This window comes from Barbus barbus (genome assembly GCF_936440315.1).
Source record: "Barbus barbus genome assembly, chromosome: 48".
In the NCBI taxonomy this organism is placed as follows: domain Eukaryota; kingdom Metazoa; phylum Chordata; class Actinopteri; order Cypriniformes; family Cyprinidae; genus Barbus; species Barbus barbus.
Genome location: NC_136726.1, coordinates 3,321,060 through 3,335,676, shown reverse-complemented (window position 1 = coordinate 3,335,676; position 14,617 = coordinate 3,321,060). Strand labels below are relative to the sequence as shown.

The 14,617-nt window shown below is 37.3% G+C and overlaps 1 protein-coding gene across 4 annotated transcripts; it reads right to left on the bottom strand.

Moving 5' to 3' along the window:
- Nucleotides 1–3,715: 3,715 nt before the first annotated feature.
- LOC306866758 (transcription factor PU.1-like) lies at nt 3,716–11,517 on the bottom strand. Of its 4 annotated transcripts, none has more exons than XM_079412089.1 (5): nt 11,245–11,517; nt 10,984–11,074; nt 10,561–10,727; nt 6,008–6,161; nt 3,716–4,638 (listed from the first exon to the last, which is right to left on the bottom strand). In XM_079412089.1, the coding sequence occupies exons 1-5, from the start codon at nt 11,275–11,277 to the stop codon at nt 4,322–4,324; spliced, it is 762 nt and encodes a 253-aa protein (XP_079268215.1). In that variant the 5' UTR covers nt 11,278–11,517; the 3' UTR covers nt 3,716–4,321. The 4 variants fall into 4 exon arrangements, with proteins under 4 accessions (XP_079268215.1, XP_079268216.1, XP_079268218.1 ...); XM_079412090.1 differs by having other exon boundaries at nt 11,219–11,445; XM_079412092.1 differs by having other exon boundaries at nt 6,029–6,161; nt 11,219–11,445.
- Between the last annotated feature and the right edge of the window lie 3,100 nt (nt 11,518–14,617).

Sequence of the window (14,617 nt, the reverse complement as noted above, 5' to 3'; positions counted from 1 at the left end):
CTTCCCACACAGTGACGTAGACGTGGGAGCGTGTTTAAATGAGCCGTTTTAGGAGGGTGTGGACAAGTCTTAACTTTTATAAAGAATATCTCTTTGGTTTTGAGACTTTAATCTTTGCAACTTTAGGGATCTTATCTATGCATGAACAGCTTGTAACACTCCAAAGAGAAAGGAAAACTTGAAATCGCATCATATGACCCCTTTAAGTGAAATTCAACTTAAAAAACCTTAAAAGAGAGAAAGGATTTGAATCAGTATAGCAGAGACTGCTAATGTTACAATGCTAATATGAGTGGCGTAAATACAAAGCAAAAGAAAGGTCCTCAGAAACTTTCGGACCACTCGTACCCTGCAGTATCTAACATGACGAGAGGTGCTTCAAAAGAACTTGATTTTGGAGAATTGTATACACCGTCAAATAGCCCAGAAATATCCAAGAAATCTAAAGCTGATCTCTCATTACATGAGCTACAAGAGAACATCATCACTGCCCTCAACAAGAGAGCTGACTTCTGACAAAAGAAGAAAAAGTGTCTTGTGCACTGCTTTGGCCTTACGTACAAAAAGCATGCAACGAAGGAAAAAAGGCTTACTTCATCGGATCTAAAGCATACGCTGGCAGCAGAGAAGTCATTCCAGAAAAAATGGATGCTACTTGATTCCTGCTAGCTTAAAGCAAAATCAAGTATGACTGTTGTGAAGATGAGCACTTTTTTATTTGCTATTTGTTTTTTTGATGGTGTTAAAGTTATGTTCTATTAATGCCAGAGGTTTAAGGAACTTGGTTAAAAGAAAAGCTTTTTTTCTTTTTTTGGAAAAACCAGTCGGGAGGTGAGATGTTGTTAGCACACGGTTCCAGTCACTCAGGTGGAGTGGCAATTATGGCACATACTTTCCATGGAAAATGTGTGTGGAGCAAAGGGGACTCTAAAGGTCATTGGTTAATATTACTGATTGATATGAATGACTGTAAATTCATTATTGTTAATGTTTATGGGTACCGTTCAAAAGATGCAAACGCTTTGTTATTAGGGGAAATCGAAAATTATATCAATTCTACCATAAGAAGCAACCCTAATGCAAAATAAATTAGTGGTGGTGACTTCAATTTGGTCATCAATGGTTCCATTGATAGATTTCCTCCTTCAGCGAACAGTGAGTCTAGTGACCTCTTACGTTTAAGTTATAGTCTTGACTTAATTGATATGTGGAGGTAAAAAACCCTTCAACTAAGCATTTTACTTGGAGCAACAACAATTTCTCAATTACAATCCCGCATTGACCTTTGGTTGGTCTCTTCAGACTTAGAGCAGTTCATTTTAGATACATCTGTATTGCCTGCTGCTCTAACAGACCATAAAGTTATTAGTCTTAAAATTGCATTGTCGGGCTGTAAGGACAACAGAATTAGTGGAGGACACTGGAAACTCAATAACTCATTACTAAACTACACTCACCTAAAGGATTATTAGGAACACCTGTTCAATTTCTCATTAATGCAATTATCTAATCAACCAATCACATGGCAGTTGCTTCAATGCATTTAGGGGTGTGGTCCTGGTCAAGACAATCTCCTGAACTCCAAACTGAATGTCAGAATGGGAAAGAAAGGTGATTTAAGCAATTTTGAGCGTGGCTTGGTTGTTGGTGCCAGACGGGCCGGTCTGAGTATTTCACAGTCTGCTCAGTTACTGGGATTTTCACGCACAACCATTTCTAGGGTTTACAAAGAATGGTGTGAAAAGGGAAAAACATCCAGTATGCGGCAGTCCTGTGGACGAAAATGCCTTGTTGATGCTAGAGGTCAGAGGAGAATGGGCCGACTGATTCAAGCTGATAGAAGAGCAACTTTGACTGAAATAACCACTCGTTACAACCGAGGTATGCAGCAAAGCATTTGTGAAGCCACAACACGCACAACCTTGAGGCGGATGGGCTACAACAGCAGAAGACCCCACCGGGTACCACTCATCTCCACTACAAATAGGAAAAAGAGGCTACAATTTGCACGAGCTCACCAAAATTGGACGGTTGAAGACTGGAAAAATGTTGCCTGGTCTGATGAGTCTCGATTTCTGTTGAGACATTCAGATGGTAGAGTCAGAATTTGGCGTAAACAGAATGAGAGCATGGATCCATCATGCCTTGTTACCACTGTGCAGGCTGGTGGTGGTGGTGTAATGGTATGGGGGATGTTTTCTTGGCACACTTTAGGCCCCTTAGTGCCAATTGGGCATCGTTTAAATGCCACGGCCTACCTGAACATTGTTTCTGACCATGTCCATCCCTTTATGACCACCATGTACCCATCCTCTGATGGCTACTTCCAGCAGGATAATGCACCATGTCACAAAGCTCGAATCATTTCAAATTGGTTTCTTGAACATGACAATGAGTTCACTGTACTAAAATGGCCCCCACAGTCACCAGATCTCAACCCAATAGAGCATCTTTGGGATGTGGTGGAACGGGAGCTTCGTGCCCTGGATGTGCATCCCACAAATCTCCATCAACTGCAAGATGCTATCCTATCAATATGGGCCAACATTTCTAAAGAATGCTTTCAGCACCTTGTTGAATCAATGCCACGTAGAATTAAGGCAGTTCTGAAGGCGAAAGGGGGTCAAACACAGTATTAGTATGGTGTTCCTAATAATCCTTTAGGTGAGTGTATGATGACTTGAAATCCATTATAGAAAGACTTATTTATAAGCACTGGAACTCTGCAATTAATAGTGGTATGTTTGGTAAACAATGGGAACTTTTAAAATTTGAAAAAGGATGTGCTGTAAGGACCTATGGTAAAAGATTAGCTATCAAAAGAAAGGCAGATTTACTTGAAATTTCAATGTGGAGGTCAATGTGATTAGGAAAATGAAAATTGATGGTGTTGTTTGTGAGGATAAAAAGATTATCTCATCCCATATTACAGAATTTTTGAGTAACTTATATAAAAGTGACTCCAATATCATTGACCCTTTTATTCTAAATTATATTACTTTAGAGAGAACTGTTAGTAATGACTAATTTTATGGCCTGGTTTCACAGACAGGGTTTAGACTAAGCGAGGATTAGGTCATAGTTCAATTAGGACATTTAAGTAATTTTTTGTAAACATGCCTTCGAAAAAAACATTACTGGTGTCCATCTTGAGACAAAATAAAAGCATTGATATATTTTAAGATCAATCAGTTTAAACAGCTCAGAATTAAGTTTTAGTCTGGGACTAGGCTTAAGCCTTGTCTGTGAAACCCGGGGAATATGTTCTAAAAAAATATCATCGGAAGAAGTTAGAAAGGCCATTAATAACTTAAAAAACAATAAATCACCCAAGTGATGGGTTGACTTCAGAACTATATAAAACTTTTCGTGACCATTTATCGACATTTTTACTGGCAGTTTATGAAGAATCATTTGTTTATGGATGCCTTCCACCATCAATGAGAGAGGGTGTTATTACTTTAGCACCAGAATCTCAAAAAGATACTCTTTTGGTTGATAATTGGCACCCAATCACATTATTACATAATGACTATAACATTTTGGCAGAATGTCTTAAAAATGGCCTGGATGACTTAATTGATGAGTGCCAGTTTTTGTATTTTGTCCTCTATTGTTTTTTAAGGTTGTTGTGGTTATGTGCTTGTTATTAAGTGTTTTGGCATTAATTAAATTTTTTTTTTATAATAAATAAAACAAATCCATGGAAGAGAGGGGCGGGGTCAGCAGAGCTCATTTATTCGGTGTGACACCTCCCCAGAATACAAAGATAGATTTTTCACAAGCATAATAAGCATTAAATAAGTTAAAACTTTACTTGTTTGTGTGGATGAAGCATATGGAAGTCAAAATGTGTCAAAATAGCTGAACATGTTGAAATGTCCTGAGTAGTAACATGCTATTACTATAAGTGTAACATTATTATAAGAATTACATTATTAAAATTGTATTATGCACGCAGTTCTCATAACTATATTAACTGGGACAATACATGACATTTTATATTTTTACAATTCATTTGTCACACCACTGGACAATTGAAATGTACCAATATAGTGAAATCAAGCCGATTTAAAAGTAAAAAAAAAAAAAAACACAGTTACCAGTTACAGCATCAAAACATGGAAGCATGTATTCCTTTACAAATACAGAAACTTTAACCTTCAAAATGTCTTTTGTCCATGTCCATTTGTCAGCTACTCAGATATTACATCCCTATTTTAACTATACATATTACATATCCCTGAGATTACATGTTATACAATGGCGGGAGAGAATTTGTGAATGTTGTAGGTAAGAGACACTGGATCTAAAGGAAACGTCAGTGATGATACTGCCTCCTGTCCGTAGTCACCCTCCTCAACACCTCGCTGCTGAACTGGTACGTCAGCTTCTTCTTGACCTTTTTGACCTCGCCGGTCTTGCCGTAGTTGCGCAGGGCCCTGGCCATCTTCTGGTAGGTCATTCTCTTGCGGTTGCCTTTCTGCTGGCCCCAGCGGCCGGCGAGTGTCTCCTTGTGTTTGGAGGAGAACTGAAAGATGCCTCGCTCTCGGTCCGCCCACCAGATGCAATCCCGCATGTCTCCGTCCTGCAGGAGGTCCAGGAGGAACTGATAGAGACGCACTTTCCGCTTGTTTCCTGCAGAAGTTGATAAAGTCTGAATTGCACACAATCCCATCAGCTCGCCACTTTTCATACCATTGATCTCTTTTTCTACTTCAAAGGAATATTGTGGCTTAAGTACAACTTAAGATCTGGGTGATGCTTTATTTTGATAGTCAACTTTAAAAGTGCATGTCAACTGATTCTACCCTAACCTGCCACCTAACACAACAGTCTACTAATACTCTAATGGGAGTGTAACCAAGATATTTAGATAGTAGGGGTGCAATGGTACACAGACATGACGGTTCGGTATGTACCTTGGTTTTGATGTCATGGTTCGGTACAGCAGATGGGAAAAAATAAATAAATATATATATATATATATATATATATATATATAAATATATATTAAACAGTGGTTTACTGAACAAATTGCCCTTTCTTTAAACAAATTAAATTATTATTATTATGTTTATTTTTTTTAAGTATTAGCTTATGCTCTAATCTATAGGGAGCCCTATTGACAACAGAGCCTAAACTTCAATTTAATTACTATTTATTTTTAAATAATCAACACTTAACTTGTAAATTGCACATAATGCCGTTTTTAAATTAACCTGTTAATTAAAAAATATCTATTTGTTTTTGAAATATACTGCTGTCATAACTTGTTTCATAACAGATTTATTTAAACAAACATTAAATAATCAAGACATTACTAACAGGTAAAGTAAAATATAATGAGTACATAGGCCAACATTTCGCGAAATGCTCTTCACAAGCCTTCATTTCTCTCGTGAACTAACGAGCTGTAGACACTGTTGGCTTGCCTGAGGTAAATGACATGCAATGTGAATGTTTATTCATGGATATTTCGCCTTAAAACTAGTAGTAAAGAGAAAGAGATGATTATTATACAGCGATCTGTCTCACCACATCAAAGAGCGCCAAAAGCGCATTTAATGTTTGAATATCCGAAAAAAATGGACATAGTTTGAAAGACGAGACTCTGTTTCTTATCAAAAGTAACAATATATAAAACTGGAAGTTTCCAATGAAGTTCCACTCGAGCAGTGGTTAAAATAATGCTGTTTTTGTTCGGTAAACATACTTACTGAACCAAAAGACCCGTACCGAACACTACGTATGAATACTACACCCCTTCTAGATAGCATTAGTGAACTGCTGTTTATTACCTTATCATGGAAGTTTAGGGGCCAGGCGTTCTGGAAGTTTTATTCGATAAAAACGTCGATGTCATATATTTTTTGGTAATGTGCTTGCAATAATTCATGCTATAGAAATAATAAGAGTGCAACTGTACTATGTTATAGTAGTCGAGACTTGACCAAGACCATGAAATCAGTGTCTTGGACTCAAGTCCTTTATGTTCGCAGCTCACCTGATAGAGAGCTGGAGATACCTGGATGTCTGTCGTTGACCTCCTCACCCTCGGACACCTCAAAGGGTGGACTGCGTCCCCCGGGGTCCTCATCATCAGTACTGCAGTGGGGGACGGGGGACCGCTGGTACAGTGGGTGGGTTACGTAAGTATACTGTAGAGATAAACCAATAATCATCAGTCTTGCCTTATACCTATGCTTCTGTGGCTCCTTATACTAAAATATGAAGTCATGCAATCAAAGCAATCAATACTATCACGCAACCTAAAAAAAGTTTATGAAGTGCACTAACTCTCAGTATTGGGACACATCTATGGCAGTTAACTCTATCCAATCCACCTAACCTGCATGTGTTTGGACTGCAGGGGAAACCAGAGCTCCTTGAGGAAACCCCCTGACAAGGGGAGAGAACCTGTAAAGCTGGCTTGAAATCAGGGACCTTCATGCTGTGAGGTAACAGCTGAGCCCCCGTTCCACCCAACCTGCATCCATAACCTCAGTGGGACTTGAGCAGGTCATCCAAAGACGTACGAATGAGGTTGTACAAACTCACACGAATTTGCCACCAACTTGCCAATATGTATGAAAACATACAATTTCTATTAAATAACTGTAGACCTGCACCCCTAAAAAAACCTCACTGGGTTGTGGGCAAGTCATACAAAAACGTACAAATGAAATTGTACGAATTCATAAGAATTTACAAGCAGTGCCTAATTGCCAAGTTGCCAAAATGTGACATTTTTAAATAAAAAAGCATGAGCTTGTACCCTAAAACTACCCCTCTGCAGGCCACAGAAAATGAACGAATGAGATAATACAACTTTATATGAATTAGTCCACAGTTTTCCAAAACAGTAAAACATATATTATTTGTAATAAAAAAAAAAGTGAAACTGCACACCTAGTCCAAATAAGATTTCATGATTTTTGAGAATTTGGCATTAATTTGCTAAAGTGTGCAACAGTTACAAACTGCCAAGAGACTGTTGTCTAAATTGTAATTTCACTGGATATTGGATAATGCAAAATATCAAACAAATACAAATTATCAGGTGATGGTTTGTGATTAGTGTATCAATCGGACATTCCCCCACACTTATTTTCAAGCATAAAAATGCTAGTTTTGCATGATTTTGTATAAATATCAAATACTTGGAAACCGCAGAATTACTTTACATTGAAAGAGGAAGTACAAAAACTCAGTGTCAACAGAAAGGGACACACAATGGTGCACATCACGTTTTGCTTCCAAATCAGCCCAGAGAACCACAAAGTTTAATTTCTATCAGCAGAATCACACAAACACATTTAGTGCATTAGTAAACCTTTGAGATGGCCTGTTTATTATTTAATTATATTTGGAGGGGTGTATCTAAAATGAAAGTTTATATTAAGCTACACTTGGTTTCAATGCATTTAAAGAGATAAATGCATGTAATAGCTGGTGCTATGCTATATGTTAGCATTCATCTCAATGGCAGCTACTCGGCTGTTAAAACTCTCCCGTAGTTCTTGAATTTCACACTGGGTCAAGATGCACTGGACCAAGGGGTCAGGGGTCAAGATATGTAGTCCCAACTACATCAGCCTGTGTGCGTTCTAGCGGTGCCAACAGCCAATCAATGTCAGGAGGCCATTTTACCGTGGCCAATTAGTCACATGGTGTGGCGGCTCAGGTGGTTGGCTCAAAATATATATTTCCAGAACTAAGTGAGCAGAAATGCACATTTAATCATTACTTCTCCTGGTGCAGCATGAGCAACTGTCATGTTGATGATATTAAAAATGCAATCTAGGAAAATAAACACACACACACACACACACACACACACACACACTGACATGATTAAACTAGTATATTAATACTCAATAAGCATGCTTACACACATACACACATACACAAACATACATGCACACACATTTTGTTGCAGATATAGATATTGGAAATAAATAATAGGTGACACAAAACTTATTGTAAGTCTACTCTTTTTAAGAGTTTATTTGTCATTTTCAGGTTTCACTGTAATCATAATCGGCATAATTGTAAAAACTGACATGTCTGTATGAACAAAATGGTAAACTTTGACTCAATGTGATTTTTAATGTTATAACAGTGATTTTATAATGTCTAAGCATGAATCCATAAGAAAACCTATGAATAGTTCTGTTTTAGTGCATTTAATGAGCCCATTAGTGGTCTTCTGCTGCCATCTAGTGGTTATAATTGTAATTTCTCATACAACACTGTGTTTTTAACCTTTATAACTATTATAGTGTTATTTTTTGCCCAAAACTCACTGTTATCAGAAGTTGTGGGGTTTCTTTTAGGATTTATAGGCCTTTGGGTACACTATGTAAAGAACATATTATAAAATGACTGATTTATAGTTGTCCAAACGCAAATGTTCAACATTTGTTTGATAATTATTGATCTAGAGAGTCCTGAGAATTGTACTGCACTGATTTTATTGATTTTGAGTTTAAAACCTACGACGAGTTCACAAAAGTAGTTAAAAAAATAATAATAATTTCAAATATTTAATTAACAGTTTGATTGACAGCATTGGTACCAGAGGCAAAGTTGTTCAGAATGAGGAGATCTATCATATGATATGTGAATATATGAACTTTTTTTTTTTTTGCAATTCGAGGTTATTTGCAATAGAAATACTGTTGTAACATTGTGTTTTTGAGGCCTTTTAACTGTTATGGCGCCACCTATGGTCTGATCTCTATGAAACTTTGCATACTTGTTAAGAGTCATCTGCCACATGTTTTCACCAGCTTTCATAAAGTTTTGAGTTTTCATTAAGGTTTTATAGGCTTTTGGGTATATTTGGCCATGTCCCCTTTTTTTATATATATTTTTTTATAATTATTGATCTAGAGAGTCCAGAGAATATTACTGCAGTGGTTTGATCGAGATTGAGCACAAAAAAAACCTAGGACTAGTTCGCAAAAGTTTATGAGATCTATCAAATGATATGCATATTGTGTGGATGTGTGAAACACCACGTGATTACAGAGCCATACAACTCGTTAGTGCCATCTAGGGGCCGATTTCTTTCAAAATCTTACAGACCTTTAGGGCCATGAGTCAAACATACCCACCGAGTTTTGCTCCAATCGACCTCCGTTAACCTTGTCAAATAGATGCTTAAAATTCATTGGCCGATGGCAGCCATGTTTTTTTTAGATACGGGAATGTCCTCATAGACACTTCTACCACTTTGGACCAAGACGCTGCATACCAATTTCCAAGTCGATCGGACCAACGATTTTATGTTTTTTCAGTCTTATAGCGCCACCAAGTGGTAGAGCTACGCTTTTTGTTTTAACCAAAGATTGAGCTCGTACACGTGTACCAAGTTTGGTGAAGATATATCATTCTGTTCATGAGTTATACTACAATTAGCTATTGGCTAACATTAGCATAGAACGTTTCTTGCGCACTGTTTCGTGTGAAAATTTAAATTTCAACTTTTTTTTCAAATTATTGATATTCAGCGTCCAGAGAATATTTCTGCAGTGTTCTTGTTTGTGAAGTAGGTTTCGGACATAACTAAATTTTACGGAAAAAACGTACGTGTAGTACTGTCTCCAGGATTGCAACGATGTAAAATTCTTGAGTCTACGACAAACGGTGTACGAGCTAGGGACAAAAATCTTTGAAATTTGTATTTTTTGCGCTGTAGCGCCCCCCTTTGGCCGATTTGGGCGAGACTTTGGATCTGAGAAGTGGGCAATACTACTACGATCTGACCAAGTTTCAGCTCTCTAGGCCTTACGGTTTGGGCTGCACGATCAGTTTTAACGGACAGAAAAAAAAAAATCCTAACAATTACAATAGGGTTTCAGCACTACGTGTTTGAACCCCTAATACAACATTTCTTGAGCAGCAAAACCGCATATTAGAATGATTTCTGAAGGATCATGCGACACTGAGGATGCTGAAAATTAAGTTTTGCCATCACAGGACTAAACTGCAGTTTAAAATATATTAAAATATAAAACATCTATTTTAAATTGTAACAATTCTTCACAATGTTACTGCTTTCTGATCAAATAAATGCAGGTTTGGTGAGCAGAAGAGTCTTCTTAATTATCCATGGCAGTGCATGTGTTGATGAGCTGCTTTATGTCTGAAACTATATGTTCAAAAAGCTAGTTTGCATCAGATTCAGAGGCTTGACTGTGATTGTCTAGGGCTCGGTATTTGCGCAGGTCTTGTGTAAATGTGTGCAGCAGCAGCAACAGCCTTCAGTCAGGAAAAGACAGTGTTGAGCAATCAGTCTGTCTCCTCCGCTCACATCCTGCCCATCTCTCTTTCTCTTTCTTTCAGACCTTTTCTCTGATTATAGTACACTGTTAGTCACTGAACCAGTATTAATAGCTGAACATTTTTCCTGCAGACTAAAAACCAAAATAAAATGACCACACCTTTAATATCTTTCTTATTTTACAGAATAGAATAGAATGAATTCTGGCCACAGTTAATCAGTTCATAGACAGACAGACAGATAGATAGTTTGCAGGTTTGCTGACTAACCTGTGGAGGAACAACAGGTAAAAGTGTTCCTATTCCTGAATCTATGGATGGATGGAAGGACTCCACGTCTCCATAGCGGTATGTGCTGGGATGCAGCTCAGTGAAATGGTTTCCTTGAGGCGGCTCAAATTCACTGTGATGGCCGTTTGTGTAGTCCCATCCACTTTCTTGCATGACAAAATGGGAGAATAAATTGAGTCTGAAGTTTAATTTAAAATAAGTTGTTGGGGAAATGTATTTTTTTTATTTTATTTTTGTTTAGTTTAGTTTAGTTCAGTTTAGATATATGTGTTATTTAGTTTATTTATGCGTGTATATAAACATACACACACACACAAATTCATCAAAGTTGTCCTAAGACAATAATGCATTTTGGTTTTAGGTTTTAGGACACACACGCACACACAAAACCTTAAAACTCACCAGGATGAGTATGAGGGTCAGTACTGAGATACGGATAGAAGTCACATATCGGCCGAGCATCTGGATCATACGGAATTAATTCTTCTGACAACTGAAAATAAATAAATAATTCAACTTCACTTAAAGGTTCACAAAATTGTACTTTGTAAATTGTACAAAACTTACTAAATTACAAAAGATTTTAATAAATTGTAAAATAAAAATGAATATTTCTGAAATAGTTTTTCAAGCTTGCCTGGAAAAGTTCTCTCATGTACTTACAGGTGAAATAACATCCATTCTGTAATGCAACATGAAGCCCTTCACTCATTTATCTTCTCCTGCGGCGTCTATCTCACAGTTTCCCACCTGTTTACAGAATATTGCATAACGTGGAAATTACTTCACAAGAGCGCTGTACTGTGGTATCGCGTAAAATCTTGTTTTCAAACTCTTCTGCCTTCAGCTTCACTGTCCTGATGTGAGAAAGACTAAATTTCCTGTATTGCCCATAAGTGATTAGGATGACCTCACTGAAGGATCTGGACTCTGATTGGTCAAATGTGGCGACAACTCATGATTTTTCATTTATGACACTGTTGATGGGTTGGCTTATGTGTATCTCTTAGAGGATTATATGTTTTAATTATAAATGAGTAAAGTTGACAGATGATACATTTGACCAGTTTTAGAAAGATTATTTAATAAATTGTGTGCACACTCCAGGCCTGCCTAGATAAATTTACTTAAATAGAATATTTGACCATTTTCACTGCTTCAGGGTGTAGTAAGATCTTAATAATGGATTCTATAGACCAGTTTCTGCAGTGTTGTTCTGTTGTGTAATATAGAATTGTGTAATGAGTATTTGTAATAGTATGAGCAAAGCTAAAAAAAAACACTGTAATTTTTTGTGTTCATGATTTGTTGAGTAAATAGGCTGTGTTGTGGCCTCAAGTCAATCAGAGGGAAAGTTTTACATGTCCTATTGTCTGAGAATCATAAACTTCAGCGTTCGCCCAAAGTGAAGTTCTGAGAGAGCTTTGTTCCCTTTTTAATCAAAGCACTGCACTGTTATCGCAGGTTTTGAGGAAGCAACTACTATTGCAGAATAGACAAATGTATTATTCTGTGTTTGGCCTGGATTTTCATATGCAAAACTTGACTGACATTAGGTGTTTCCGGCATTGTTTTAAAAGTGGAAAAATTTGAGAGAAAAGACATGTTTTTATTATTTTATTTTATTTCATTTTATTTTATTGTCATTATAAATAAAACTGAAGTCAAGTCAAGTCAATATTATTTGTATAGCGCTTTTAACAATGCAAATTGTGTCAAAGCAGCTTTACATCGGATTGAAATAAAGCTGGGTGGCTTTATATCAGCTTTACAGTATTTAGACGGGGAAATAGTTTGTCGAAATAGTGTCATTCTCCTCTAGCCAGACAAAATCAGCAGTTTAAATCTAGGCTAAAGCAGAATCAGATTGAGCTAAGGACTCATCTGGTTCCTGTGGTCTTGTCCCGATGGCCGTCTTGGAGACAGGATCTTCACTGGGGATCAGTCTCTGGGGCTCAGCTAGGTGTCCTGGCTGCACCATCTGATCTGGATACAGTCTGGATCTGGGTGGCTACGGTGACCTCGGAATAAGAAAGAAACGGACTAATATTAGCGTAGATGCCATTCTAACAATGTAACAAGTACATCAGGTGTTTTGGGAAGTGTTCCCGGTTCCGGTTGATCTAATTAATGCAGCCTAACAATACTTTAACGGATCTGAATTATAGAAATGCGATAGTGTATTATGTGTAAGCCAGGTTAAAGAGATGGGTCTTTAATCTAGATTTAAACTGACAGAATGTGTCTGCTTCCCGAACAGTGTTAGGTAGATTGTTCCAGAGTTTGGGTGCTAAATAGGAAATGATCTCCCGCCCGCAGTTGATTTTGATATTCTAGGTATTATCAAATGGCCAGAGTTTTGAGATCGCAGCGGACGTGACGGACTATAATGCGATAAGAGCTCATTCAAATACAGAGGTGCCAAACCCTTCAGGGCTTTATAGATAATTCGCAAGATCTTAAAATTTTTAATAGGGAGCCAGTGCAGTGTTGAAAGAACCGGGCTAATGTGGTCATACTTCCTGCTTCTAGTAAGAACTCTAGATGCTGCATTTTGAACCAGCTGGAGTTTGTTTATTAAACATGCAGAGCAACCAACCAATAAAGCATTACAATAATCAAGCCTTGATGTCATGAATGCATGAATTAATGTTTCTGCATTTGACAATGGGAGCATAGGTCGTTATTTAGATATATTTTTAAGATGGAAAAATACAGTTTTACAAATGCTAGAAACATGTTTTTCGAAGGAAAGATTGCTATCAAAAAGTACGCCTAGGTTCCTAACTGATGATGAAGAATTTACAGAGCAGCCATCAAGTAATAGACAGTGATCTAGGTTATTACATGCAAAAGTTTTTGGTCCAATAATTAACGCCTCTGTTTTTTCAGAATTGAGCAGTAAGAAATTGCTAGTCATCCAGTTTTTGATATCAACTATACATTCCGTTAGTTTTGCAAATTGGTAAGTTTCATCACGTCGCGAAGAAATATAGAGCTGGGTATCATCAGCTTAACAGTGAAAGCTAACACCATGTTTCCTAATGATATCTCCCAAGGGTAACATGTAAAGCGTGAAAAGTAAGGGGCCAAGTACTGAGCCTTGAGGTACTCCATACTGCACTTGTGATTGGTATGATACCTCTTCATTTACTGCCACAAATTGATGGCGGTCAGATAAGTACGATTTGAACCATCCCAGTGCACTTCCTCTAATGCCAACATAATTTTCTAGTCTGTTTAAAAGAATGTTGTGGTCGATAGTGTCAAACGCGGCACTAAGATCCAGTAGCATATGATATGGTCTAAATCCTCACAGATATCATTTTTCTCTGAGAAAGAACATAGTTGTGATGATACTACCTCTTCTAATATCTTTGACAGAAAAGGGAGATTCGAGATCGGTCTGTAATTAATAAATTTTTTGGGGTCAAGTTGTGTTTTTTTAATGAGAGGCTTCATAACAGCCAGTTTGAAGGCTTTTGGGACATATCCTAATGACAATGATGAGTTAATAATATTCAGAAGAGGATCTATTACTTCTGGAAGCTCCTCTTTTAGGTGCTTAAATGGAACAGGGTCTAAAATACAGGTTGTTGGTTTAGATGATTTAACAAGTTTATACAATTCTTAATTTCCAATAGAAGAGAATGAGTGGAATTGTTCCTCAGGGGATCTATAGTGCACTATCTGATGCAATACTGTGGCTGACAGCTGCAAGATTACAATTTTATCTCTAATAGTTTCGATCTTTTAAGTAAAGTAGTTAATAAATTCATTACTACTGTGCTGCTGGGTAATGTCTACACCTGCTGATGTTATATTTTTTGTTAATTTAGCCACTGTATTAAATAAGTTTGTTTGTTTTCTTCTAATAGAGATGTAAAGTAAGCCGATCTAGCAGTTTTTAATGCTTTCCTGTAGGATAGGGTACTTTCCCGCCAAGCAATAAGAAATACCTCTAAAAACCTCTGTCTATCTACAGTGGGGAAAAAAATTATTTGATCCCCTGCTGATTTTGTATGTTAGCCCACTT

Coding starts and splice junctions, on each gene's coding strand:
- LOC306866758 (XM_079412090.1), bottom strand. CDS start 11,293: ATGAGTGAAGGGCTTCATGTTGCATTACAGAATGGATGTTATTTCACC. Junction 10,728..10,983: donor TGACCCTCATACTCATCCTG/GTGAGTTTTAAG, acceptor TTGTCATGCAAG/AAAGTGGATGGGACTACACA. Junction 4,639..6,007: donor TATCTCCAGCTCTCTATCAG/GTGAGCTGCGAA, acceptor CAACTTCTGCAG/GAAACAAGCGGAAAGTGCGT.